This window comes from Anser brachyrhynchus (genome assembly GCF_964034855.1).
Source record: "Anser brachyrhynchus genome assembly, chromosome: 27".
In the NCBI taxonomy this organism is placed as follows: domain Eukaryota; kingdom Metazoa; phylum Chordata; class Aves; order Anseriformes; family Anatidae; genus Anser; species Anser brachyrhynchus.
The window spans coordinates 318,273-345,853 of NC_137720.1; the positions used below are offsets into that span (position 1 = coordinate 318,273).

At 48.8% G+C, this 27,581-nt stretch overlaps 2 protein-coding genes across 3 annotated transcripts in view; both read left to right on the plus strand.

The window, feature by feature from the left end:
• Nucleotides 1–24,185, plus strand: AMPD1 (adenosine monophosphate deaminase 1). 2 transcript variants are annotated; one of them, XM_080568777.1, is made up of 15 exons: nucleotides 1–11,213; nucleotides 11,719–11,884; nucleotides 13,003–13,165; nucleotides 13,394–13,613; nucleotides 14,109–14,238; nucleotides 14,519–14,713; nucleotides 14,969–15,100; nucleotides 15,198–15,361; nucleotides 15,492–15,618; nucleotides 16,081–16,244; nucleotides 16,591–16,711; nucleotides 17,164–17,337; nucleotides 17,511–17,621; nucleotides 17,782–17,933; nucleotides 24,045–24,185. In XM_080568777.1, exons 1-15 carry the CDS (start codon nucleotides 11,041–11,043, stop codon nucleotides 24,052–24,054), a joined length of 2,202 nt encoding a protein of 733 aa, XP_080424903.1. In that variant the 5' UTR covers nucleotides 1–11,040; the 3' UTR covers nucleotides 24,055–24,185. The 2 variants fall into 2 exon arrangements, 1 of the variants encoding a protein (XP_080424903.1); XR_013942307.1 differs by lacking the exon at nucleotides 24,045–24,185 and having other exon boundaries at nucleotides 13,003–13,613; nucleotides 17,164–17,621; nucleotides 17,782–17,819.
• The window catches only part of DENND2C (DENN domain containing 2C), a 20,876-nt gene continuing 13,970 nt past the window's right edge, over nucleotides 20,676–27,581 (plus strand). The window contains exons 1-5 of the mRNA XM_080568774.1: nucleotides 20,676–20,811; nucleotides 24,045–25,009; nucleotides 25,541–25,689; nucleotides 26,243–26,355; nucleotides 26,726–26,893. Coding sequence (XP_080424900.1) covers nucleotides 20,788–20,811; nucleotides 24,045–25,009; nucleotides 25,541–25,689; nucleotides 26,243–26,355; nucleotides 26,726–26,893 — 1,419 coding nt within the window. The 5' untranslated portion in view covers nucleotides 20,676–20,787. The remainder of the gene's footprint in view (nucleotides 20,812–24,044; nucleotides 25,010–25,540; nucleotides 25,690–26,242; nucleotides 26,356–26,725; nucleotides 26,894–27,581) is intronic.

A 27,581-nucleotide genomic window follows, 5' to 3' on the forward strand; every position in this document is an offset into this window, starting at 1 on the left:
GTAGATTACTAAAACAGGAATTTGTAAGCTGAAAGATTCAGCAGGTGCTTGTAAAACTCTTGAACTAGGGAGGGGAACATACTGCATCCATTTTTGATCCATCAAAATGGATCAATCCACCTCTTTTTAGGTGGAACTGTGCGTATTCTATATTGGTTTTCTAGAGCGTTTGGATCTTCCTTTTCCAGGTTGGACCAAATTAGTCAGCTGTTCACTTTAACATTAACTGCCAATATTTACGGACAGATAGTTAATCTAATAACTGGAGGTTAGTTTGGGCAGTTGTTACTCAGCTCTGTCTGTAACTTGCAAATTATTTTATTCTGAATTATTTTCTTACCACTGGACCATAAATGTAGTCTCTTCAAAATGGCTCTGTAAAATGTAGGTGGAGAGCCTCCGTGTCGTGGAAGGAGTCTGGGATTTGAAGTTGACTGTAATTGGTGCAGTGGTTGTCACGGATGTCCAGGCTGAGGGGAGAAAGCAATGAGCTATAACAAGAAAGCTGAGCTAACTTCTGATTGCAGCATCCTTGCAAAATGAGGAAGGGATTCAGTGATGTCTACGCAGAAGGTGTATGATATACTGATGGGAATTCTGGGTTTGTTGTAACAGCCTCAAAGTACCACAGAATTGCTGCATAAGCTGGGTGAGTTCTTCCTAGAACACAACATTGTCACTTTATGTAAATGGGACGTACAAATGTGGTCCCTGTTGTAAAGCCTACTAGCGTTCATTGGAGTACCATGTCCTTCCTTAGTTCTTGTGCTACTGATACTGGGTTCTGTTGTGTGTGATCAGGCAACATTTCTCATAGCAAAGTTGAATACCCAGTTACTGTCTGATGGAAGAGTAGTGAGTCCCCAGCCTACAGAGGGAGTATTCAGTCTGCAGAACTAGTGTGAGTGTAGATAACTGCAAGAGGCTTAATTTCAGTTTGTTGGTGTCAGATTCCTACATCTTCATTTGAAGTTGAAAATTCCAAATTGAAATCAGAAATCAGTAAATAGAGAAAAAACTTCCTTTCAATACTTCTTCATCCACTAATTACATTCTTAATTTTCTTCTTGGAATGCAGAGGATCAATCTGTATCATATTTTCTTTATCCTTGATACTCCAGATAAGTATTTTAGCAATTTATTTTATTCTTGACGGATGTGACACTGATGAGAATTTAAAATACATTATTTTTACATGATTTTCCAGTGACATACCCAGTAGAGGGTAGCATTATGGATAACGCTGGCTGTGACTTGAGTTCATTTGAAGGTGATATTATGCTTGCAAGTTAAACGTGACAGAATCATGATCATTGTGAGCTACCTGTAATCACCAAGCAGTTTTGTTGTTGTTTTTGGTGTTCTTTTGGTGTTTTTTTTCTTGGTGCAAGAAAAGTTGTTTGTGAAAGCATTCTTTGAGCCCTGAAGCAGGAGCTCACTGTCCCTGGAATTGTGTGACGTACTGTTTGCCCACTTAATAAAATTACAGAAAAAGATAGCTTTGGGGATACACATCTGGTTGCATGGATTCAGCATTTTGGAAAGACAGCAATGCGGAGTTTGTGCTATGTTGAATGGCGAGTTTATTGTAGGTCCATTATGCTTTTGGACTACTTGGAAAAATTTGGAGCTGCTTCTCTGGCAGGCTTGACTGCATAGTTCAGAGCATGGCTGCCTGCTGCCCATGGCCACAGGAAGTGTTTTGCAGCTGGCAGTTGGTGTTTGAAGGCTGTGTGGTCAGGTGTGAAAATTAAACATTCCTTTTGATATGGATTCATCATAACTTTCTACATTGTTTGGCATGTTCTACATGTCATTAAAAGTGTACTAGCTGGAACTTCAGAATTTGTGAATTCTCAAAATCATATGGGAGCTGGCAACTGAATCTACTTTCTCTTAGGTGTTCTCTTTCTCTTGGGCTGTATAAAATTTTAAAAGGGAAGGAGGCCTGTAAAGCAAGTACTTGGTCAGCAAGTATTTTACTGTTGGAACCAGAGGGATCATGCATCAGCTTTCAGGATGCTGTAGAGCTAACTTACATGGGTGGTACTCCAATCTATGATATTTTTGGTTCAAATCTATTAAGTGGTTTTACAAGATCAGGTTTTGTACCAGTTATGAGCACGAAGTAAATGACTGTACTTGGTTTCCAGCCGTGTATATATACACATATATATGAGTTATTGCAGTCAGTGAAGGTCCCTGGCAGTACATAATGGATATGCATCACATGATGCGTTAGGGCAAAAGTCAAGTCTGAGGAGCCATCTTCTTATGGGTTTGGGTCTGGGAGTCGGTACTTTTAAACAGAACAGCTGAAACCCTTTCTGAAGTTCTGGGACGAGGCAATGTCAAGTGCTACCCTTGCCTTTTAGTTTCGCCAGATAGATGAATGCAAACATTCAATGTAAGGTTCTTATGTCTAGCACAACCTACTGCTAGAGACACTTCTTTATGGAGCTGTGTTCTGTCCCACTCCCATGCAACCCTTGTGATGTTTGAGGAACATGTAAGCAGATGATTTGCTATCAGAGAGGTTTCAGTGCCAACAGAAAAAAAGTTTTGTGTCCTGAGTCCCTGCATGTTCATGCTGAGCTGCGATCTGTGACAGGGCATGAGCAGACCAGAAGGGAAACCCACACTATCTCATGCTGGAGCACAACTCTGGCCCTTCTTTGTTCTGTTCTATGTGCCCTTTCAGTTGAGGTGTTAAGATTTCTTAGAACTTTCCAGGGTATATGGTAATACCCATTTTACAGCTTGCCCAATTAACATCTGTTGATGGTGTTAAGTTGGACTTGGGAAAGCGGTGTGTTTGCCGGGAACAACTTGAGTCTGATGCAGTTCTTTAATCAGGGCTTTGCTAGCTGTGATTTTCAGGTATAAAATGCAACTGGCTTTTAAAAAAATATTTAACAGCAGCTTGTGGATGGTCAGCCAAATGTTACTGTGATTTTGGTGGCAACTCGTAGAGCACTGTGGAAGGACCAAACCCTAAAAAACTTTTGGAAAAATAATTTACAAGGTAAGCACACAAGTTTTTGCACGAGACGGTTCCCTAGAAATGGTTTTGTAGATTCAGTCCAAATGTTCTTATTTTGAACTAACAGCACTACACTGTTAGTACTAAGCTAACTTCATTATCCTAATAAGAACAGGCCATAAACAGCCTTGAGGTAAAATATTTTAAAAAATGTGTAATGTTCTTGTTCAAAAATTACCAGTGCAACTAATTGTAAAAATGTTTGTTACTGTTGACCGAGAACAGCCATTTAACAAGATAGTGTAACACCGTGGCTGGTTAATGTTAGTGCCCTACTCCATGGTCTTGTTCAAAAAGCATTGTTCAGATTTTGTTTTCATTGACATCAGAAACACTTCAGATGGTAACCATGATGCTGAAGTAGACACGTTTTTTAGCACAGTTAAGTGATGTAGAAAGAACTGGATTTCAAGCAATTTCAAGCCTGTGGGGGGAGGGAGATTAAAGAAGGTTTGTATCGCGTTCTAATCCTGTACTTAGTCCTTCATTACCCTGCAACCCTAAGTGACTGTGTGCAGCCTCAGGGATGGCTGGATACTGTTGGGAGGTGGACTTTTTTTTTTTTAATCCAAGGGCTAATTTGTTGTTACTTTGTGTAATTATCTGCTTTCAGTAATGCATCTCTGTTGGTTTGGAGTAAATTATTTTGCTTCTTAAATAACTTTTTTAAAGAATAAACTTTGTGAATTCTTTGGTTGTTTCTTTTGTGGTAGTGAGCTGGGGGCGGGATCACATAACTGCCTTTCAGAAGGCTTATCGGTGCTATCTGCTTTCTTTACAGGGTTTAGATTTACTCAGGTCATTGATTCCGTAATGCAGCATGAACAGCTGTGTTATGTATGTCCACTATCACACCAGTAAGGGGTGAGGCAGGCTTTGAGACATACTATAGGCTTGTTCCAGAGCCCAATTTTAATGACTTCACTAGTCTGTTGTCGTGCTTCTTGCTTTAGTTTTGTCTTTGTGATCCATCATAACTTTTTTGTTGACTTTGTCCTTGAAAAAGATGCTTCCTAAGAGCAACAAAAGGTGAGAGAAGATTTATTCACTTCATGTCCTATGACTGAAATCAGCTATAAAGTTCCTGCTGTGTCCAGATCATGCTCTTTGTTAGGCGTTTACATTGCTTAACTCAGTCTTCTGAAATAGTTCTATATTGGCTTTTCTCCTGCATAAGGCAAATTGTATCGGACCACTGTAAATGTGCTACTAAGACATGGTGGCAGGCCTCTGGAACCCAGAGTCCAATCTGTTTTCTATGTAAGGAACTGAAAAATAGACTCTTAGTAACAGAAGACTTCACAAAATCACAGTGCAGCTATTGTAAAGCACTTTAAAATAAATGAAGAATCATACATGTGAGCTTGGGTTTTTCAGCTCCCTTTGTGTGTGCTGGCTGGTTTCCACACACTCAGGAGTGTTGGGAGTCTAGAGACGCTGCAAGGTTGGATGGAGACGCTGCCTTCTTGCACCTTTAGCCTCCGTGTCGCAATCCAGAGCTGTGAATTGTGGATGCTCAGATTAGAGTCTGCTGGACCTGACGTTTCCTTAGCAGTGAATCCCCAACTGTTCTCATTGCTGAGTATTCCAGCCATTTTTACCATCCTCAGTATCACAGGAATTCCAGCTTAGCTACGAGTTATTTGGTATTTCCATAAATAAAAGTGAATGGCATTAAAACAGTAACCTTGTTTCCTTTTTTTTTTTTCCTCCTTCCCTGAGCAGCTATAGGTAGCCAGTCATGATGAGACTGGTCCCAGCTGGTACTAGTTTCTGTGGAAAAGTTGTTGCCCATCCTGGCATGGGGCTGCATTCTGAGAAAAAGTAACTTACAGTAAAGCAGCAGGTGCTGTCCCACGTTGATTAAAGTTATCACGTGCTAAGGGCCTGGAGCTGAAGAAGCGCTGGTGAAGTTTACCTTTGAAAAGCACTTCTTCCGTTGCCTGAAAGATCCCCTTCCCTTGATGCAGATTCTTGTTCTATGCTAGGTATAAAACTCCTTGTATTGTGTAGCTGCATTAGTTGTTGCCTGTTCCATGCGAGATTCAGAATCATGGTACAGATGGATGCTTAAAAGAGAGGCTTTTCTTGGCTAATTAGGGAAGTTTTTCTACCTTATAATTATCTGTAACAATCTGTTACTAGAAGCTATTTCCCATCTTATCAAAGGACTCCGACTTTTGTTCCATGTTGGAGCAGAGGCTGATTTAAGCAGCCCTAGAAGAATCTGTGCAGGGGATGAGTAAGAGCAATGTGAGGAGAGAAGAAACTTTTGAGGCTCCTTAATGCAAGCACATCAAGAAGTGCACTTGTGAGTTTCCATGTCACATTCCTCTGTTAATACTTCTCCTCTTCAGGAATTGAAATCATTTGCTAGCAAAACTTGCCTGTAGACTTTTTGGACAGCAACCCCTCTGATAGAGCTGCTCTGCTAGGCAGATTGGAGGAAGAGTTTGCTAAATACCCTGAGCTGCCAAATTCCTGGCATGTTTGGCTATTTTTCTTTGAGTGAATCTAGGCAGAATGAAGGCATTTCAGAGATAAAGTATGGGGTTTTGTTTTGTTTTTCAGAACACCTCTAAAGCCTCTGGGCGTGAATCACTTTCCAGCTAAAAACAACTGGGGAGATGCCCTGCTTGCATTCAATACCTCAGTTTAAAGAGGCTGTAGTTCTAACTTTAGCTCAGCATACCCAACCTTTACTCATATTTCTACCATGAACCCAACTAATTTGACCCTGTGATTTAAACAGCCAGGGGATCAAGAGACCTCTTGAAGAAGGTAACCTCTGCACCCTAAAGGTTATCTTTGGTTTCAGATGTGAATCTCAAGGCCTTGATATGTCTAAAAAAGGTTGGGGACAGGTCTAATCCTTGTGGCAGAGCAAACAACCAGGACATAGCTTTTATTGATCTTAAATGGAATAGTTGAACAATAACGCAGTTTGGGGCAAACCGGTAAATGAGTAACAAGAATAATTCAGAAAGTGAAGACTCTTGTCAGTCTGAGAAAAGAGACTGGGTATTATTACAGATCAAGACTGTAACAGCATCCCAGGTTTGCCCTGTTGGCTGCACCTCTGCTTGCTGGGGAGGAAAATCAACTGATATTCTTGGGGAATATCTGGGAAATGGGGCTAAAACTCCCTGAGTTATGGAGAATTTCCTAATTGTAACCCAGCATGTCTTAAAATTATGCACATCAAGAAGTGTTCTTCCAGAGAGAATTTCTGGATGCTTTGGAAATCATCTCAGCTGGAGATGCAGAGCAAAGTCCCAGCTCATCTTACTTGACTGACGGGTTGTGCCACAAGTTTCTCGTGCACCCCATGAACAAAATCTATGACTTCTGCTTTATTTCATACTCTATGTCTTAGACAAGCAATTCTTTCACTTATACCAGCCATCTTCTGAGACAAGACCTTTTCTTAGCCGTTCCTACAAAATATAGGACAGGAAGCACTTAACGTGTATGCAATTCCAGACAATATTGTCTTTTCCAGGGGTGCTGATTATTTGTTCCCGTCTCTGTTGGGACCGAAGTCACATTTTAAATCATCAGCAGGACTGTGATAACCTACGGCCTGAATGCTTTGCTTGATTTGTCCTGATCCCAATACAGTCTATCAAATCCATCAAGAACTGAAGTATAAACAAACAAGAAAAGGCCCTGTTTCAAATGAAAACCATTGTATCCTGATCTGTTTAGGCTCACCGCTGCCCACCAGGAAGCTGAGACAAGCTCAGAGCCGCCTTGGCAATATGCAGTACAAATTCTGGCCATTTTCTTCAAGCAGGAGCTGTTTTCCAACTTCATGAGGAGATCCTAAAGGACTGGGTACAGTCCAGGCTGCCAGTATGCTAGAAGGAATCTGCTTAAAACTAGCCATTAAGAGGCACTTCACAAACTGATACTCTGCTCTTTCAAATCCAAGCCACCTTGTGTAGTTTAGGGGAGTTTTTTGGCACAGCTTGGATTGTGCAAAGTAGTGGTCACTGCAAGGTAAGCCTTGGTTATGGTTCATCACTTACAGAGGTAGGTGACACGTGGGCTTGCCAGCTGACTGAAAACCACTTTGCTATAATACAAAGTTATATAAAGGCAGTTCCTGAAAAAAATCAGGAACAAAATCATACCTTGTAGCTCCCTACAATTTTTTTTCTTTCCTCCCATTTTATATACCTGAGAAGATGTGAGGACACGTTCAACTCCTGCAGCTAAAATCCAGTCTTTCGAGTAGATATTTCTCTCAGGGAAAATCTTCTATGAATGGGACAGTAGTTGCTTAGACCACATCATGTGTACCTACCTTTTTGGTCCACAGCTCCTGTTATGATGAAAATATCAGCCCTGTGCCTTAGGGATTTCCTCTAAATCATTGGTTTAACATGGAAGGCATCAGTTTTAGTCTCTCTTAAGAGACTGACTTGCATATTCTCACATTTTCCTGGGAGGTGGCAGTCTGGCCACACAACAGGCAAAACTCTACTAAATGTGAAATGAAAGCCTAACTTAAATTTGAGCCCTGGTTTCACCTGTTTCAGTGGAAGTGCTTGTGGCTGCACTTTAAATAGTCCTGCAGTTCACCTCCCTTCTCCTTTTAAAGTGGGAGAGTCTAATTACAGGGAAGGGAAAGCAGTAAAATAAGTTAGGCTGCTGTGCACTCAGTCAGCTACTTGTGCTCTGTTACAGCAGGGTGTTACTTGGGGTTCTGCAAACTTGCTGCAAAGATGTCACGGGTGAAAATTCCAGGTAGGTCTGAAAGCAAGCAGTGAGACAGGGAGCACCAGGGCAGGCTCATTAGCTTACAGCCTCTGAGATTTTGGGTAGTGTGTTGTCTTCCTGGTTCAGGGGACTGAGATGGGGTCTTTGAGCATTTTCTTCCTGCATGGAGGCATTTTTGGATAGTGCAGCAAAATAATGGTGGTATTGTTTAAATCTTGCCCTGCTCATGCTGAAGAATAATATCGTCCACCCTGCCGTAGCCTGATATCAAATCGTTGTAGAAGGGGTCAAAGGGGTTTCAGGAGTCTCCTCCAGTCAACCTGGCTAAGCTCAGAAGACTTGGGGTGCTGCAGTCCCCAGGGGGTGGGAAGCCTCCTGGGTATCAGGAGTAGGGCTGGTCAGGCCTTGCAGAGCAGCACACAAGGGCATGTGGCTGCCATTACAAAGCCCTGAAGAACATAAGCACCGAATAGGTCTGATAAGAAAGAGCATGTTTAGAATTGCAGTGCTCTGTTGTGTGACAGATATGTCCTGGTAAGTGAAGCTGGTATTAAAGCCGTGCCCTGAAACATCAGTGGGAGTTTGTTGACCTTCGAGTGTATTTTTCATCCACTAAAGAAATGAAAGGTCACACTAGGCATTTCTGGGATACTTAGTTTGCAAATGAATACATGGAGTTCAAATACCAGCACTGGACGCATTTGAACTGCAAATGCAGGCTGGACTTTGGAAAGTCAGCAGCTGGGGGCTGTGATGCCAGAACCCAGGTCTGAATTTTCTGGGTCAGATGGAAAGGGCATGAGCAGCACCCTCAAAATGTCAACGCCACCCTGTAAGACCAGGAGTGAAAAATCTGTGGAGCTGCAGTGTCTCAGCTGTCTGATCCTGTTGGTGAATAAGTGGAGACGTGACAATAGGTGGCAGGAGGATGAAAGAGAAACATTATATTTGAAATCACTATCCATCCTGATCTTCATAAAGGGTGGTGGGTCACGGCCAAAAAAAAGCAGATAGCAAAGCAGCCCTAGCACTGAGTCACTAAAATGTTTGCTCTTTTGTTGAGGTAGGAGAATGCTGTTTTGCCCTCTTAAGTCATTTCTATGCTCTTCTGCATCCCTGTCCCTGAACAGAGGTGTAGGGGAAGACGTTCCAAGACAGCTGGGTCCTATTAGATGAGTAGGTATCTGGTAGTTGCTTGTAATGTTGACTGAGATGATCTAGGTTCTAGAAAATATTCTTCCCCTTGGACAGCTGCAGGGAAACCCAGAGCTTACTGTAAGGCAGTAGCCAGATCTGAGCTCTGTAAAAGAGCCTCAGTTGGATGGCATTCACAATGTGGTTCATCTACGCGCATAGTGCTGAAGCTATTATCATGGCACAGTGAATACTGAAATTACATCCTTGTAGTGTAAAAAGTGACAAGTACTATTCTTTCTTTTGTAAGTGGAAGGCTTTGCCTAAACTTGTACTTCACCAGTCCCTTTTAAATCACTGATTTGATGATTAGGCAAAAAGGTTTAGATTTTTAAGGGCTGATCACATCTGTTTTTGTTTTGTTTCTGTTTCATCTCAAACAGCAGAAGAGAAAGGTGAGTATTGTTGTTTTCGTTTTTAAATGTTCTGCTGTGTTACTGTCCAGACATGATCACTGGAAACAAACAGCAGTTACATGATCATGGTGAACTTTTAGCAGTTCAAGAAGATGCTATTTCTCAGCAGTGCCTGTTGTGCCCCTCACTGTTTCATGGAATGGTTTGGAACTTCAGGTCCCTTGGTACATGAAGCTGCTTTTTGTTAAATACTGTCCTAGCACCCCCAAGCTCCTGCTTAGAGGACTGCTTTCCTCTGTGGCAGGAGGAGAAACGCTCTGCAATTTCCCTTGCGCCTATTCACGCTTTTTTTTTTTCCTAAACAGAGATCCAGCCTAAATTAACTTTTTTTAAATGCATCCTGCTCCTAGTGGATTTGATCCATAAGGGAACAGATTCAATGCTTCACCTCCTTTACTCAGGCTGAAACCCAGAGTACGATGTCCTTGCCCTTGTCTTCCTACTTTGTTTGCTAAGGCCATGTGTGTCAACACCAACCATTTATTACTGAAATCTTGGTTTTGCGACATTGCACTGCTGAGAAATGGACCTAGTGCCAAAATTTGCCCATGTGTTTACAGCTCAGCACAAACCCCTTTGCCTTAACATATGGTAGCAGGAAAGGAAGCCACTGTGTTATGTTTCCCAACTAACCTACTGCTAGGACCTCGGAACTGTAAACTCAGGAGTATGCTGTTTTGTTCCCCCACAAGACCCTGTGGGAGCAGAAGTTGGATAGGTTCAATGCTGAAAATCTCTTTTAGGTGTAGCATATTTCTGTCATGCATGTCAGTCCTTTCTGCTTTGGTCCTCACCTGCTGACCACGATGTCCTGTTGGACATGTCAGTGGTGTGGTCCCACGTGCCCTTCTTTCAGCATCGATCTTCACTATGCTTCATGCTGAGCTGCCAACTGCCAGTGAAACCTGCTCAGCTAGTGTCCATATGCTGCTATGCAAGTGTGCGCTTTGAGGAGATGTTCCCAGAAGAGCCCTTGGGTTCTTGTTTTATGGTATTTTGCTGGCAGTAGAAAGGCTTTTAACTACCCTCTTCTGCTCCCTAAAACTCCAACCAACCTTGTGTCCATGGGGACTTTTCATAGAGCCATGTTATTTGGCACCTTTGCAGGATGCTGAATGTGATGGGCTGAGAGGGGTCTAGGCCACACGTTGGTACCCTAGCTAGGAGCTATTCAGCTGCCTTGTGATGCCAGGAACTATTTTGGCTGCCAGCTTTGTCCATCTCCATGTCCACCTCTGTCTTCATCCTGCTTGGATGCCTTGTGGAACAAGTGGGCCTTGGACTTCCTGGAGTTACAAGGCCTCTGCCAGTCTTTTCCTCTTCCCCCGGTGCATAGTCTCCTAAGTGTCCTTCCCAAGGAGTGGAAAGTGGCTTCTTTCTCAGCCTTTTTGTGCTACTCTCAGACTGTGGGTTGTGTTTACCTTTTCCGGTGTGCTGCGGATCTCTAGGTATGTCTCCGGTCCACAATGTGTGGGACAGGCCCTGTAAGCTTGTTGAAAAGTTTGGAGGGTGCTCAGAGTCTCCCAGGTGGGGTGGAGGTGGAGGTGTATTAAGGAGATGAGAACTGAGCTCTAAGCTGACGGCAAGGAGCACCTTCCTGTTGGGGTGGCTGGGAGCCAGGTGCCTGTGTGACCCTGCATCCTGCTCTTTCTCCTTGCAGAGATGGATGAGGCAATGCGCTCCTTCGCAGAGAAGGTCTTTGCCTCTGAGGTGAAAGATGAGGCGATCAGGCAAGAGATCTCTCCTTTTGATGTGGAAGAGGTCTGCCCCATCTCGCGCCAGGAGATGAGAACACACATGATGCTTCAGGAGAGTTCCTCCACAGCAGAAAAGCGGTGAGCAACAACCAGGGTAGTAGGGGAGAGGGAGTGGAGCAGTGTCTGCTCATCCCCAGCCAGAACTGGAAGAAAGCAGGGGGAACATAAATCAAGGTCTGTGAAAACAGTTCACGACAGCCACAATGGGTTACTTCCTTGGTAATCCCAGAGCATCTGTCAGGTGCTTCAGGGTTTCCTTTCCAAGTGTTCCCACTGATGGACAGAAAGACACCCTTGGCCTGTTACCTCAGCACTAGCACCACAGTGGCCACAGCTCTGCTGGAGAGCTGGGAGACCTTTCTCTGGAAAGGTGCAACCTCCAAAGACTGCGTGTGCTTTTGAAAGTCTGTGGCCACTTAGTGTGCTGTAGCTTCTGCTCTTGGCAGTGTCTGTTCAAGGTGCTCAGAAAGCACCAGTGAGATGGTTGATGTTGTGCACAGCTGGAACGTGACTGGTAAGTGCCCCTGACCTGTGTGTGGCCACGGAGTCAGGGCTGTTTGCCTGAGGCTTTCCTCCCTGGCAGGAGGAAGCGCATGCTCCGCCTGAAGACAATTGCACTGGCACTCCCTGTTGCTCAGAAGTCTATAACCAGGCTGTCCACTATTGATGAGGTCATCTCTACCTCCCCCCTGTACCAAGCAGTGCCTGACTTCCAGAGGGTACAGATCACAGGGGATTATGCCTCTGGGGTAGGTACTTGCATGGCTATTCAACTTCCCCATGCTGATTATCACCTCACCTAGTCCTTGCCTGGCCCTCCTGAGTGCCAATTGTCACAGGAGTCTTCACCAGGTGCAGTGGGGACAGTCTGTGTCTTCCAGCTCTATTTGTGTCTCATAAGCATCTAACGGTGTCCTGCTGCATCCCTGGAGGATCTTGAACTGAATTCCCTAAGGAGTCTCTGGGGATGCTGCGTGCTTCCCATGAGATTCTCTGTACGGTGGGGGAGGGCACGGAAGGGTCGGAGATGCTCATTCTGCTGCAGCCTGCTCCAGCTTGCACACAGCTACGCCTTTCTGAGACCTGTGCACACATTGCAGAATCACAGACTGGTTGAAGTTGCAAAGGATCTCCGGAGGTCATCTTGTCCAACCCTACTGCTCAAGCAGGGTCACCTGGAACTTGTTGGACAGCACTGTTAGCACAGCTTGTCCTCATTCCCCCTCCTCCTTTCTTCCACAGCCTCCTGTTGTGTTTGTGCTGCTTAAGAGATGCTGATGGCAGATTGCCCCCTCCTGGGCTGGGACAGGGTGCTCAGCTTGGAGCTGCATAGCAGAGGAGCCGTTAGGGGAAGCTGAAACTCCATCCATGCACAGGCACATTCCTTCTGCCATGACTGCGCCTAGCTGCAGCTACTGCTTGGTATTCTGTCATGCTGCTCCAGTCTGGCCAATCTTAAATGCCCAAAACACTTGTCTGTGCAGTAAATCACAAATTCTTGACATACTGGCTCAGTGTATGTTGTTGGTCATGCTTCAGTTTTCAGCCTGGGCTCCAAAAATAGCTTCCAGTGTTCTGCCCAGGCCTGGCTTCCATTTCAGTGCCAGCTACAGCTTGAGGTGAGGAATGTAAGAGGAGATGACAGCTGAAATTCATTTGTTCTGGCATGAGGAACTTCCCTTTGCCATATTCAAGACTTTGCCCATCATCCCTTCTTTGTCCTGCTCAGGCAGAGCAGTGGGAAGGAGGGGATGATTGCAGCTTGCTGTAAACATAGCTGTACTCTTTGCATTTTGATGCACCAGGGTCTCTCACAAGCAGCTGGGTTCCTGTTGTGTGGTTGCATTCAACAAAAGCTCTATTGCAGGTGACAGTTGAAGATTTTGAAGTTGTCTGCAAAGGCCTGTACCGTGCCCTCTGCATTCGGGAGAAATACATGCAGAAGTCTGTGCAGAGATTCCCCAGGACGCCATCTCAGTACCTGCGTGCTATTGAAGGTGATGTCTGGAGGGCAACTGACGCTGGCCCAGGTACTTTTAGGCACCTGCAGGGTTTTGCTCTCTTGCTTCAGCTTGGGACAGCCAGGTGTCAGAAAGGGGTTGTGAAGTGCTCCAAGGGGAGATTGCTTACCCAGGCTGCTGCTTCTGTGTCACAGTGCTGGGGCTATTCCTGCCCTGTGTTGGGGGTGGAGGAGCACAGCAGGCTTGTGGGGTTTTGGCTGGCAGCCTGTGCCCCATGGTATTCTCCCCTTGGTCCAGTGTTCACCCCCCCACTGAAGGATGGACAAGATCCCTTTGAAACTGGGAATCTTGCTGAGGACCTGGGATACCATCTTGAGATGAAGGATGGGGTAGTTTACATCTATGGTGACAAGGCAGCAGTTGGAAGAAAGGAGCCAAAGGACCTGCCCTACCCCTGCCTGGAGCACTTCGTTGATGACATGAACTTCCTCTTGGCCCTGATCGCACAGGGGCCTGTGTAAGTGCCCAGCCTAGCACGGCTGCATGCAGCCAAACAGGAGGGCCAGGGAAAAGCTAGAGTTGCCCCTTCCTCTCCCTGAAAGGAGGGAGGAACCCACTGATGCCAGCCCAGTGGCTGGAAGCCTGAACAGGAACCTTCTGCCAGACCTAGACCTCTATGGCAGAGGCCTTGGAGGAGCACTGTTGAGGGATGGCCGGCCTCAGGATCCCACCTGGCCATGTGCGCAGCCTGCTGGCTACCCAAGCGTCCTTGGCCCTTGTCAGCAATCTTGGCTGGGGTCTCGAGCAAAGTCAATGTTCAGGGGTTGGAGACGCCCACTGCGGGTGTGTTCATACCTGGCAAGACCTTCCTGCAAAGCTCTGTGATACAGCCAGAAGCACCGCAGGGAGGCAGGCTAGAGCAACGTGAGTTCCTCCACCTCAGGCGAAAGCTCCATCCCGGTGCGTTTGTCCGGCTGTGCCCAGTCACTGTTCTGCCCTTTGCTTTTACCAGTAAGACCTATGCTCATCGGCGCCTCAAGTTCCTTTCATCCAAGTTCCAGGTGCACGAAATGCTAAATGAGATGGAGGAGATGAAAGAGGTGAAGAACAACCCCCACCGTGATTTCTACAACTGCCGGAAGGTAAATGGCAAGACTCACAGCCCTAGTGACCCTGCAGCTGAGCTGTCGTGGTACCTGCCCCTCCCTGAGACATGTAGATGTTAGAGTCAAGGTTTGGGACACCTGCATTGCGCCTGCTAATGGGGTGGGACTGACACGGCTGCTTTTGGCCTATGCCATGGCTGGGCTGAGCCATGCTCCCCACACAATTTGGTCTCACTTAAGGGGTTTGTTAGCCTCCCTGTGGTGGTACCCAAGCATCCCATCTTGAAGCTGGATAGCTGTCCCTCTGCTTTCTCAGGTGGACACACACATCCATGCTGCAGCCTGCATGAACCAGAAACACCTTCTGCGTTTTATCAAGAAATCTTACCGTGTGGATGCTGACCGTGTAGTTTATGATTCCAAGGGCAAACAGCTCACCCTGAAACAGCTTTTCCAGCAGCTCAACCTGCACCCGTATGACCTGACAGTGGATTCCCTGGATGTCCATGCAGTAAGTGGTAGGGCACTTACTGTAGAACCATTCTTATATCATTCTCCCCCCCTTATATCATATCCACCCCTGCAGGCATAGCTTTTCCCCCTCCACGTGTACTCCCATGGCACACTGCACACTGCACATTGGTGTTTGTGGTAGGGTTCAGCAGCTCCTAGCTTTCTGGGTTCTTTAGATCAGCCCCTGCCCAGCTGGTATGCTTGGGACCCAGCACGTGTTTGCAGGATTCGCCCCTAATCACCTCTACTTCAGGGGCGGCAGACGTTTCAGCGCTTTGACAAGTTCAATGCCAAGTACAACCCTGTGGGTGCCAGCGAGCTGCGTGATCTCTATCTGAAGACAGAAAATGCTATCAATGGCGAGTACTTTGCTACCATCATCAAGGTAGGAATACAGGGCAGGAGAAAACACTTCATTTGTGGTGCTGCTGTGTCCAGGGGATGGAATATCCCTGTGCACTGTCTGTTCTCTTGGTTCTCAGGAGGTTGGCTCTGATCTGGAGGATGCCAAGTACCAGTATGCGGAGCCTCGCCTCTCAATCTATGGGCGATCAGCTGAGGAGTGGCACAAGCTAGCCAGCTGGTTCAACAGGCATCGGGTCTATTCCCCCAATATGAGATGGATGATCCAAGTACCTAGGATTTAGTATGTGCTGTGGTTCTGAGAGAGCACTGCGCCTTATAGCGTGCTATAACTTATTCTTTTACCTGAAGAGATTATGGGAAGAGTGGGCCATATTCCTCTGCTAGTGGTTAATCCCTGTCTCTGTCCACAGTGATGTGTTCAGATCTCAGAATTTCCTCCCACACTTTGGGAAGATGTTGGAAAATATCTTTGTTCCCGTGTTTGAGGCAACTGTCAATCCTCAAACCCACAAGGAGCTGAGTGTCTTTCTACGCCATGTGAGTGTTACCTGATGGTGTTATCAGGGTGTGGTGAGCACTGATGTTCCTGTTTGTGCACAAGAAATAGGGCATTGGCTTTGCCTGACATGGAACGTGTCATCAGTGGGTTTGCAGCTCTTCTGCCACATTCTGGGAAAGGATGTATGTCCAGAAGTGCTGGAAGGAAGAGGTCAGGCTCCCTGGGCTGGGCTGCCGTGGGACTGTAAGAAATGCTGTCCACTTACCTCCTGGAGAAGTGGTTTAATGTGAGCTTTCTTTCTACCCCTTGATAGAGCTTAGGGGTTTGTGAGAAGTAAGGTCTGCAACCTTACTCCTCAATTCTGCTCCTGGGTAGGGCAGGGGTGTGGGCTACAGCCAAGCTATGGTAAGCTGCAGTGGGGCAGGTTGAGGCAGCCTACCTGGGCACGATGAAGTGGGGAGCTTTGAGATACAGCTTTTTTTTGTTACTTTGCCAAGCAGATCACTGGATTTGACAGCGTGGATGATGAATCCAAGCACAGCGGACATATGTTCTCCACTAAAAGTCCAAAGCCAGAGCAGTGGACTTCTGCGAAGAACCCATCCTATACCTACTATATATACTATATGTATGCCAACATCCTGGTGCTTAACAACCTACGCAGGTGAGGCCCAGGATCTGCTAAGAGACCTGCCTGATGGACTGGCAGAAGGTGGCAGAGGCCCTCCTTGCTCTGCCACCAGCGTAGTTTGGAGCTTCATGTCCCAGAGCAATTTCCAAACACTCCTCAGTAGCAAATGTGATTGACTAGGGTAAAACATTAGGATTGTAGAGATGTGTTCATTGCATGCACAGCGAAGAAAGGAGAACAAGTAATGTGCTCTTAGGTCAAGTTGGGTTATTGGGGGACACACTGGCAGGGGCTGAGCTGGACCTGAAGTCAAGGGATATCACAGCACACGCCACCTAACCCTGTTTACCTGCTCTGAGTCCTCCTTCCATGTGCTTAGGCAGCGTGGTATGAACACATTCCTCTTCCGTCCACACTGTGGGGAAGCTGGGGCCATCACACATCTGCTTGCAGCCTTCATGACAGCAGACAACATCTCCCATGGTCTCAACCTCAAGAAGGTGAGTGGAATAGTCTGCCACAGAACAGCCCAGGAGTGGCAGAGGAGAACATGTTCACAGCTGATCCTCTGTTTTCAACTGACAGATGACAGCCTGGCTTCAGGCAGATACTGCACGATTCCCTGGGTTTCCCCAGGCATGTTTGGGGATGCAGTTGTGAAATGTATTTACATTTCCAAAGGGTTCAGCATTACAGACCTATAATTGGATAAATCTGTTATCTTTGGAATCACTTGAGGTCTAAAATCATCCAGATTTCAAATCTATTGGTGTCTCATGCTCCCTGTGAGCCCTGGAGGATTGCTAGCTTGCCTACCTGTCCTTTTGCGTGACACAAGCACGGTGCATCCGATTCTTGGCTGAGGAACTGGGTTGATCTGAGGTGTGAGCCTGAAGAGGTGGAGGTCACAGCAGCTTTATCCGTAACCTGACAACTCTGCTCTCCTTTGCAGAGCCCAGTGTTGCAGTATCTATACTTCCTTGCCCAAATTCCCATTGCTATGTCCCCGCTCAGCAACAACAGCCTCTTCCTGGAATATGCTAAGAATCCATTGCCTGACTTCCACCAGAAGGGCCTCATGGTGTCCCTTTCTACAGATGACCCCATGCAGTTTCATTTTACCAAGGTACTGTGTCAGCTCATCACCTCTCACTATCCGAACACGGGCTGGAGTGCATGGCCCTGGCTTGTCAGCGGAGCCAGCGGTGTTTGCAGAGGGTCTGGCCTGATGGGCCATCTCTGGGCAGCCGGGCTGCACAGGCAGAAGCAGCCGGCCTCTAACACAGCCTTTGGCTGCAGGAGCCCTTGATGGAGGAGTACGCCATCGCTGCCCAGGTCTTCAAGCTCAGCACCTGTGACATGTGTGAGATCGCCAGGAACAGCGTCCTGCAGTGTGGCCTGTCCCATGAGGTAGGTGTCCCCCGGGGAGGGCAGGCTCGGCTGAAGGGACCAGGAGCGCAGCTCTGCCGGCCTGCTCGGGGCCGGGCCCTGCGTGGCAGCAGCCGGTGTTTCCCCCGGGTGCTGCTGGCAGGGGGCCGCGAACATCGGTGCCGTGCCTTGTGTGTGGCAGGAGAAAGCCAAGTTCCTGGGTGAGAACTACCAGGAGGAGGGGCCCCAAGGCAACGACATCCGGAAGACAAACGTGGCTCAGATCCGCATGGCCTACCGCTACGAGACCTGGTGCTACGAGCTCAACCTCATCGCCGAGGGCCTGAAAGCCGAGTAGGAGCACGGACGGACGGACGGCGGCAGGCCCCGGCGGAGGGGCCTCGGGGGCCGGGCCCCCTGCGGACAGCGGCGGGACCTGGGGCGCGGGCAGGGCCGCGGGAGCTCAGCGGCAGCCGCCGGCCATTAAACGGCGTCTGCCAGCAGCTGGAGCGGCCTGCGGGGTGCGGCGGGGCGGGGTGAGCGGCGGCGGGGCGGGGCGGGGCGGCCGCGCCCCTCAGCGCGGGGCTCCGGGCGGGCGGCTCCGCGCGGGGTGTGTGCGGGGCCGGGGGAGGGCGGACGGGACGGGACGGGACGGGGCGAGCCGCGCACCGCACCGCACCGCACGGGCCCGGCGAGGGCCTCGGGCCGCGGCGCTGCCGCGGGGACCCGGCCGCAGAGGCGAGCGGTGTGCCGCAGCCGGGCGGGGGCCGTGGTGCCCGGCCGGGGCCCCGCCGCGCTGCCGGCCGCGGAGTCTTCCAGGGCCCGTGCCCTGCGCGGGCCGGGGCGGGCGACCGGAGCGTGCCCGCGGCGGGTGGGGGACGAGCGAGCGGGAGCCGAGCCCGGCGGGGAGGCGGCTGGGCCTGCCCTGGACGAGCCCCAGCCCCGCGTTTCGCCCCGTCCTTCACCGAGCGTTCCTGCGGGGCAGGTTACTCGTCCGTAGTCCGAAGCGGCAGGGTAGCGCCAGGTAGCTCTGCTCTTCCGTCTCGAGCGGCCGTCGGGGCCCCTCCCCGCCGCGCTGTCCGCGCAGCACCGGGCTCCCCCCCCTCGCTGCCGGTCCGCCGGGCACCAGCCCCCCCCCCCCCCCCCCGGCCGAGCGCCGCCCGAGCCGGCCCCTGCGCGCTGCGAGCGCAGCCGTGCCGAGCAGGAGATGAGCCGCGGGGAAAAGCGCCTGGGGAAACGCACGTGGGTGCTCGTGGCGTGTGCCGCCCCTGCGTGGCGCGGCTACGGAAGACGGGGGGGCGAGGAGCGGGTGCGGGTCCTGCTGCGGGGGGAGGGAGAGCGGCGCGGGGGGCAGCTGCCGAGCGAGCCGGGTGCTGCGCGGGCGGGGCCCTGCCCGCGGGAGGGGGGCGGGGGGGGGGGTGCAGCTCGGTCACGGGCGGGTGATGAAGGCCCCGAGCAGGCCGTTTGCTGGGGCGGTGGAAGCGTCCTGGCCGGGACCTGCAGCCCCGTTGTTCCCCAGCATTGCAGTGTTTCCCTCAGTCACCGGTCAAGCCGGCTGTCCCTTCAGGGGCTCGCAGGCGGTATCGAGGGAATTGTCCACCATCCGAGCATTTAGAGAATAAAAATTCCTGCAGGGATGATCCTGTGGTGGGAGAAGAAAGGGACCCAAAAAGGCTCCTGGGCAGCCTGTCCTAAAATGTATGGCCCTGGCTGCGTGTTCCAGTTTGTCATGGGGCGGGGGGGGGTAAATGCAGAGAACGCGTGGGGATGCCGGCTGTGTGTGCTGGGGGGGATTAAACGGTGCTGTGTAGCAGCCTTATGAAACGTTCCTACTTGAAACAACCGGCTGGAGGGCCTGCCCTGGAGCACTGAGCCCTAGTACTGTGCACTGGTGCTTAGCAAAGTTCTTAAGCTCAGTCTTGCTGTACGGATGTGGCTCCTTGTTCCCTGTAGCTCTGGCTGCTTTGGGAACGCGTTACCTGGATGCGTGTCTGAAAGGTTTTCCAGTGCTGTCCTCGAACTGCACCCTCCAAAGCCCTTAGAGCAGCTGCTTCCATGCTGCTGAGATTTTTCCAAAGGAACGAGTGGCAGTTGTCCTGGCCCCACACCACTCACCTGTGGTGGCCTTTGTAATGTGAGGGTGTTTGTGGTTTTATGGTGATACCATCAGCCTCGGGGGAATTAGATACCTGGTTCAGAAGTGAGAACAGGAGGGAGTAAATCTGTTGACAGACTCTCGCTTCTGATAGTTGCACCAAGAAACTGCTGCAGGATCACTTGTGTTTGTGTTTAATTTTCTCTCTGTCCCCCCGTGGTTCTGAGTTCTTACATGAAGCTGCACCATTTCTGGGGCACGTAGGCAGTCCATGGTGTAGTGTCCCAGACAACTGCTGTTTTCAATATTGCGAACCTGCGTGTTTAGCTACCGTAAGTCAGGTTAAAAAAAGCAAGCCTTTAGTAGTGTGGGTTCTGTCTGTATGTCCTCTGCTGTGAAAGCTTTCACAGCTTATATGTTTAAACATATATTTTTTTTTTAGCATGGGTAGAAACTTACTTTCAAGAATTGGAATTTCATCCCTTCGGAAAAACAGTGGAAATTGAGAGTCAGACATGTCTTTCTTGTCTATATAAAAGTTTTAGGATCCATGACAGAGGTCAGACTTAATCTCCTTTGGACACATAGTTAAGATTAGCATGACACTTGCTGTGTTTGGGATCTGTGCTGTACATTGCCAGGTATTTGATAAGATGGGACTCCATTCCATGGCACGATATGCAGAAGCTTCAAATGAGTTAATAACTAGAGTTGCTTTGAATGGAGGTGGAAATGACTAAGCATGCCACATTCCTGAAGCATTACTTATTTTGATATGAAATCTGCTTGTTCGGTACTGCCCACATCTTTCAGGCATCAGCGTGACAGTTTTGTTCAGAAACGCTTTGGGTTTGTTCTGGAGCTGAACAGAATGAGAGTAGCTGAGAACTCTGGAAGGGATCCTTGCTGCCATGCTGACTGCCCCCTCATCCCTTCAGGACAGCTTCTCTAGCCTTCTGAAGACCAGAAGCTGTCTTGTATTTGGCTACCAACCCAGGAAGCTTAATGACGAGGAGGTTTGTTGTCTCGTAGGTGGTTTAGAACTGCATAGAAGGTGCAAAAGATTGCTTCAGAACTGCATGGGCTTACCAAATCAGTGATTTGCTTGTTCTCATGCCTGTTGTACAGCAGGATAAGGTAAGGTGGTGTGTTAGTGTCTATGTTTAGCTAATTACCTGCCAGCATGATTATGGTGAGGGGGTTTGCAGGGAACCAGTAGCACCAGCAGCTGGTGGGCTTGACCTCGGCATTTATTCTTGGACAGTGCTGGCACCATTCTCTCCCTGAACATGTGGTTTCAGGAAACTGGATTGTCTTGAGGCTGCATGGAAAATGTGTAGCACCCTCTCTGGCTTTCTGAGTTGGAAAAAGAGTAAGGGCTGCCTGTCATGTGCTGCGAATGTGCTTTTATTCCTTTGCTTTGGATGAAGAGGTGGAAACTATCTTCAGACAGCATGGATCTGAGAGGCACTCTTTTGGGGAGAAATGTGTGATACTTCTAGTGTGTTTTGTGTAGAAATGATTTAATGTCCCTTTGTCCATGACTGTTGCTTTCAGTGAGGTAATTCAGTATTTTCGGCTGCATTGGACTGCTGTAAGTACTAATGCCATAGGGATGATAAACTTGGCTTTTGTGGAAATACTGAAAAGCACACTGGGGCCACTGAGGGAGTTTGGAAGAAGACATCAAGAAGGAAGCAGTCACTGAAAGTCTAGTTAGTTTGTGAAAACGGTGGTATTTGTGGTCCCTGATACACAAGTGCTGGCTGCCTGACTTAGGTGGTCTCTGACAATTGTGTAGCCCTAAGCTATGTATCAGACTTTCTCAGGCTGTCTCTGAGGGCTACCTGGTGTGGGTCAGACCTCTCCGATCTCTTTCTTCACCAAACATCAGGTTCTACTCCTTGCCCTGGCTCACGTAATGAGCTTAGATTGAATGCCTTGTGCTTGGTAACAGTCACCTGCTTTGCAAGCCTGTACAGGTGAAGAGCCACGTTCTTCTTCTTGGAGGATGGGTTGTTTGGGAAGGCGGAGTTCAGGGTTGTGGCTGGTGGAGCAGACTGAGCAGGCTGTTTGTATGTGCCCAAGGAAGCTGGCAGTGTTGGGGGAAGAAAGCTGCCGGTGCTGTAGGGAAGCAAGGGAGCCTTTGGTGCCACGTGTGGGCTTGCTGTCATCAGCATGGAGCTGCGTACGCTGTGGCTGGCAGGGGAAGATGTTGAAGTGCCTTGAAGCACTTAGTCCTGTGAAAAAAGCATTGCTCCCTGTTCAAGGGGGACTGACAGAGCTCTTGTTTGGGAACTTTGTCTGTGTGGGAATTTCTGCAATTTTCCTTCCCAGACTGGTTTGCTGCAGCACTATGCTAGGACTGGCGTTCTTCACTACAGTCTCTCCTGAAGTGCTCGAGTTTTGCGTATTGCTCTCCCTAGGTCTGGTGACCTTTTCTTCTCTGAAGACCACTCACTGCTTGCTTTGGGTGGGATGCTGGTTTCTCCTTTCTCAGAACGCCTGAGGATTCTGGTGCTAAGCCTGTTTTTTGTTAGGTGTTCCTGGCTGCATCTTCCTGGTGTGCTGGTGTTGGTGGCCTTCGACCAGTGGGAATGGCTCAGACTATAGCACATTGCAGGGTCCTTTGAAGGCCTGTCCCTTTGCGAGTTCTGCTTCCAGTGGTCCTGTGTTTGAAGAACTTGGCGGGAGTAGAGATGCCTGGCCTGAGGCTGTGCTGGCTGAAGGGAAGCTGTTTTGCCCTCTCTCCTAGACTGTCTTTTCCCGTTAGAACTCATGCTTTCTTGCCAGCTTGTGCTTCGGGCCCCCAGGAGCAGCCCTGAGCACCGTTTCTCTAGAGCAGTTCCAATGGTGTAGGGAAAGGGAAAGTTGCTTTCCTGTCTGCTAATCAGGGCCATGCAGACAGGGGTTGAGGAAGGATGGGTCTGCTCTGGCTCAGGATGTTTTGGAAACGATACCTATTTATAGGAGATGGCAGCTGCCCCTGGCTGCCTGTGAGCAGCAGGGGAGCAGCCTGGCTGTGTGGGAAGAGGGTCTGACAGCGGGGTGGTGGCACTGCAGTACCCTGGGCAAGGGTGTGGGTGGAGAGAGCGGGGCTGTAGCTGTGGTTTGCTGTTTCTTATCTTGCTGCTCTTGTTTTATGTTTTTCAGGGAGACTTCTTAGTGTTGGGGGAATGTTATTGAGTAGAGGAAGAAAGCAGGGCCAGGCTTGCTGCATGGCTTTCCTTCCCCTAGACCTGGCCAGGCCCCCTGAGCTTTGCTGAGTGCTTTTACCTAGTACAAACGGAGAATACTAAATAGACCTAGAGGGCTGGAACTTGTGCAGTTGGGTAACTGCTTGGAGAAATGGGTGAACAAAACATAATAGAGCCTATGAGCTGCTGTCTTCTGTCCAAGATGAATTTTTAATCATGCTGATGTATCTGAAAATGTTGTGTATGCCTTGTGAACTGCAGGTAGAGCTGTACAGCTCTGGGGATAGGGACTCTACATATGACATGTCTGTACTGAGGTCAGCACAACTGTCCTAATCCTCCTGTATGAAGCAGTAGCCACCCTGCCACTGCTGACTCTGAAGAAGTAAATGTGGTTCCCTGTCATTGGCATGGAGCTGCAGCAGGGGAGGGTCAGGCTGGGTGTTAGGAAAAGGTTCTTCACCAAGAGGGTGGTCGGGCGCTGGAACAGGCCCCCAGGGCAGTGGTCACGGCACGGAGCCTGCCAGAGTTCAAGAAGCATTTGGACAGTGCTCTCAGACACATGGTCTGATTTTTGGGTGGTCCTGTGTGGAGCCAGGAGTTGGACTTGATGCTTCTTGTGGGTGCCTTCCAACTCAGGATATTCTGTGATTCAGTGCTCTGTCGAGCTGGCATGGTGTCTTGCATCTTGCTGTGTTGAGTGCACTGTTGGAGACATGCTGCTGCGGTGGTTGGCTGTGTGCTGCCTGAGGTACTTTGAGTGGTGAAGAGCATGAGGAGAAGCAGCACTCCTGTCTGGCCTGCATTGGTCCCTGCAAGCTGAAGAGGGGCTAGCTGGGAGTTCTGCTGCAGACAGGACATGATGCTGTGTTCCTGCGTCACCAAATAATTTCCTTGAGTTTGGACCCTGGGGATCCCCAGCTGTGTTTTGTTCCTGTTGCAGTGTTCTGTTTGATTTTTAATCCACTGAGACCTCTAGTTCCTTTTGTTAGCCCTCCCAGATGCGTGCTACAGAAACAGGCTTTGTGGGGTGTGTGCTATGAAAGTCAGTCTTGAACGTGCGTTTTGGGGGAGGGATGCTTTTCAGCAATTGGCCAGAGTGCAGCTGAGAGCTTCTGCTGATGTGTGTGGTTGGAGTGTAGCTGATGGTGGTTTTCTTCTTTTTGTCCTCAGGTTGTTCTAACAGGCAGTCCCTGCAGGTCTGATACCCAGGGGTTCTTGGAGACCGCTGGGTGCTTTGGAGTCTCATGCCAGCTTGATACATGCAGGGCACAGGTGAACCTGAGCAAGGCTGGAGATGGGGTGCTCGTAAGCACGTCGGCACTTACCATGCACCCAACAGGGACTGCTGACGGTAGCTTCTCCCGCTCTGCTGTGCAGACCCTCTCCCGGAGCCACTGCCGCAACATCAAACAGAAGATCTCCCAGTGGGAAGGGAGGACACGAGGGTGCTCCAGCAAGGAGAAAGAACACCTGAAGGACTTTGGAGTAAAATACGATCCAGGCTGTGATGTTCTATCCAAAGTGAAGCCAGAACATACAGAGAAGGGCAGAAAGGCTGGGTCTAAAGACCCAAAGAACTTGGGCTTGGACTTCAGGGAAAATGCAGGGAGCTGCCTGCAGACTGATGACCATGGTGACCTCAAGCCCTGTGCATGCAGCCTAGCTTCCCAAGCCAAGGAGAATGGAGAGTGGCAAGCAGGCTTCCTGGACCTGGGGAAGGCACTGCCCCCAGGCAACTTCTATGCCTCGCGAGGGCTGTGGAGGAGAGCAGATGCCTTTCTGCCTGGCAAAGCCCCACCAGTTCCCTTGGACCTGGAGAGGAAGCAAGGGAGCTGTGGCTCCACAGAAAGAGAACTTAGAGCTGAAGAAGTGGACTCATTCTGTAGAGCAGAGAGGAGCATGAAAGACCTTTATTCAGCGGCTGTGGGGCAAGAAGAGGAGCTAGCTGCTGTCCCGCCACCTAAGCCCCGTAGGACTTTCCGCTATCTTGCAGAAAAGAGTGCGAGTGGCTGCAGCAATGCTAGTGCTACCAAGGAAGCTTCGCTGCAAAAGAAGCATGGAGGAGACTCAGTGTCATCTTCCAACAATCTTGAGAAGAGAACAGCCAGCAGCAGTATCAGAGGAAGAACCCAGAGGTACATTCATTCATCTCTCCTGTATGAAACACGTTTCCTTAGATCAGTTTCCAGATAGGTGTGGTGGTTTTACTCAGGTGGGCAGCCGAGTTCTACCACGGCCGCTCTCTCACTCCCCCTCCTCAAAGAGGAAGGGGGAGAAAATACGACACAAAGAGCTCAAGGTTTGAGATAAGGATGATTTAATTAAAGGGAAAAGGGAGAGGGGAAAAAAAAAAGCAAAGGCCATGCGGAAGCACAGAGAGAGCATAAAAAAGCAGTTACTCTCTACTTCCCATCAATGAGCGATGTTTGGCCATGCCCTGGGAAGCAGGACCTCAATACGTGTAATGGTTGTTTGTGAGGACAGATGCTTCCACTGTGAGAGCCCCCCCCCACTCCTTCCCCTTTCCCACCTTTTATTGCTGAGTCAGGAGTGGAGCATCCATGTGCTTGCTGTCCCCAAGGAGGATCAGTCTGTGTAGGCTGGAGACTACAACTCACGGGTACATGCATTTGTCTTTAGAAGATGTTATGCTTGTTTTCCTCTAGAAAATCCTTTGAGTTTGAGGACATCCAGGGCTTCCGCAACTGGATGGTGGCCACCAGCTCCCACAAACTTCGAGAAGAGACAAATGACACTGCAGGATCCAGGCTCATCTACGCACAGTCAGAAGACAATATCTACGAGGACATTATCTGTATGTGCCTGTGCTTCTGGGGAATTCACTCACCTTATTTGGGGGTAGCTGTGCAGCTGAGGAGGGAGGAATGAAGAGGAGAATGCATTGAGGACCTGTCTAGCTCTGTGACTTTTATAATCTTCCCCATCTGGGTTCCTTGTTGATGTTAATAGCTATCTGCCTGTGAATAACTATGCAGAATAACTGTCTGCATCTGGTTTCAGATGTCATGAAAAGTTGCTAGAAATGGCCTGTTTTAAACAGATTTCTTTTCCCTGCTTGAGTGCTGCATAGAGATCCATGTGAACACTGGCAAAATTAGCTTCTTTGCAACAGAGCTACTTTCTCTGCAGTGTTGGAAGTGTTCCATTTTGTTGAGTCTATGTACAGCTTGCCAGGTTGATGGTAATGGGTTAGAAGGATCTTTGTGTGTTAGAAACCTAATCCATCTCAAAACAGGTCTCTCTTCAAACCCTGTTCAAACTTGGCAGACAACTGCACAGACTTGTCCTAATCATTTCCCTTGCAAGAAATCAGACCTTTGTCTTCTTCCATAAATCCTCTGTCCCAGGTCCTACAAAAGAGAACCCCTATGAAGATACCAGAGTGTTGCCTTTACCCCTGTGGAAGATCCCATCTGTCTGGAAGTTACCACCCTCCCGAAGCACTAGTAGGGCTCCCAAGGTAGGGTGAGGGGATTGAACTGTCACATGTTTAGAGAGCCATCCTCACAAGGGCCCCATTTTGTGCTCCTCCCCTGCTCTAATTCCCCTGTGATATGTCATTGTTTTTCATATATGTTTATTGTTGTTTTTAATGTAAATGGTAATGAACAGGCATGACAGTGACAATTGATAAAGCTGTTAAGGAGCAAAAGAATAGGAACAAGAGGGTGTCAATGAGATATTTGAGTGTACAGGATGGGGGTGGGAGGGAGAGCTTGGTAGAGCAGGACATTGCAGGAAATTTATAATTTGTAATCTCTTCTTTGACTCTGAACTTGGACCAAAGCTTAATCCCATGCTTAACCATCTCTTCTGATATTATTTTCTAGCTTCCTCCAAAACCTTCCTTCCTCAGTCGCAAGACTCTTGAGCTGCAGCCCTCCCTAACAAATTTGCAAGGAAAAATGGTGAAGGACACAACATTGCCTGTTACATTTACTGAGTGGAAGCTGTTCCGAGCAGCAGAGGCTGCTAACAGGAGAAAGAACTTGCCCTGGGTAAGATTTAAACGTGAAGCATTACTTCTTGCATTGCATTTGAAACTCTTGCTGCTTTGTCTAGCACCTCTACATGCTTTGTAAGCGGTTATGGAGCTGTGTCAGTCAGATGAATGTTGGTTAGTACTGCTGTATGTGTGGACAAATGACCCTTTTGAACCATTTCCCATCCAAGTAGTAGGGCAGATACTGGGAGATCAAAACACAGAGGTTCTAGCTAGGCCAGTGGTAGTTTTGTTGGCCAATAATCTGCAAACGGGATAATGGGTCAACTGGAGATCAGTGCTGTATGTGAATGTCAGCTGTTCCTAGTGCTTTGTCATTTAAGCCTTGTTCCCAGTGCTTCCATGAAGTGTGATGATGCTGGTTTTGTGCTGAATGCAGTGCAGGAATGCAGGGAAACTCTGAGCTAAAGGGCCAGCTCTGTACAATTCTGTTTGAGTGTACTTTGCTCCCCGTGACTTTGCAGACTGACCCCCAGTGTTCTCCCTGCAGGAACTGAGTTATTAGGCAGCTGACAATGTGGTGCTGCTGTAGGGAGATGGCTGGGCACTTGGTTATTTGTCATATTGGCTTGTAGTTCTTGACTTCCCACTGGGAACATACTTCTGTAGCTGTTTCATATTCTAAAGGTGAAGAGCAGCTTATTAGGGATAAGCCCATTTCACAAAGCCTTCCAACAGTTCTC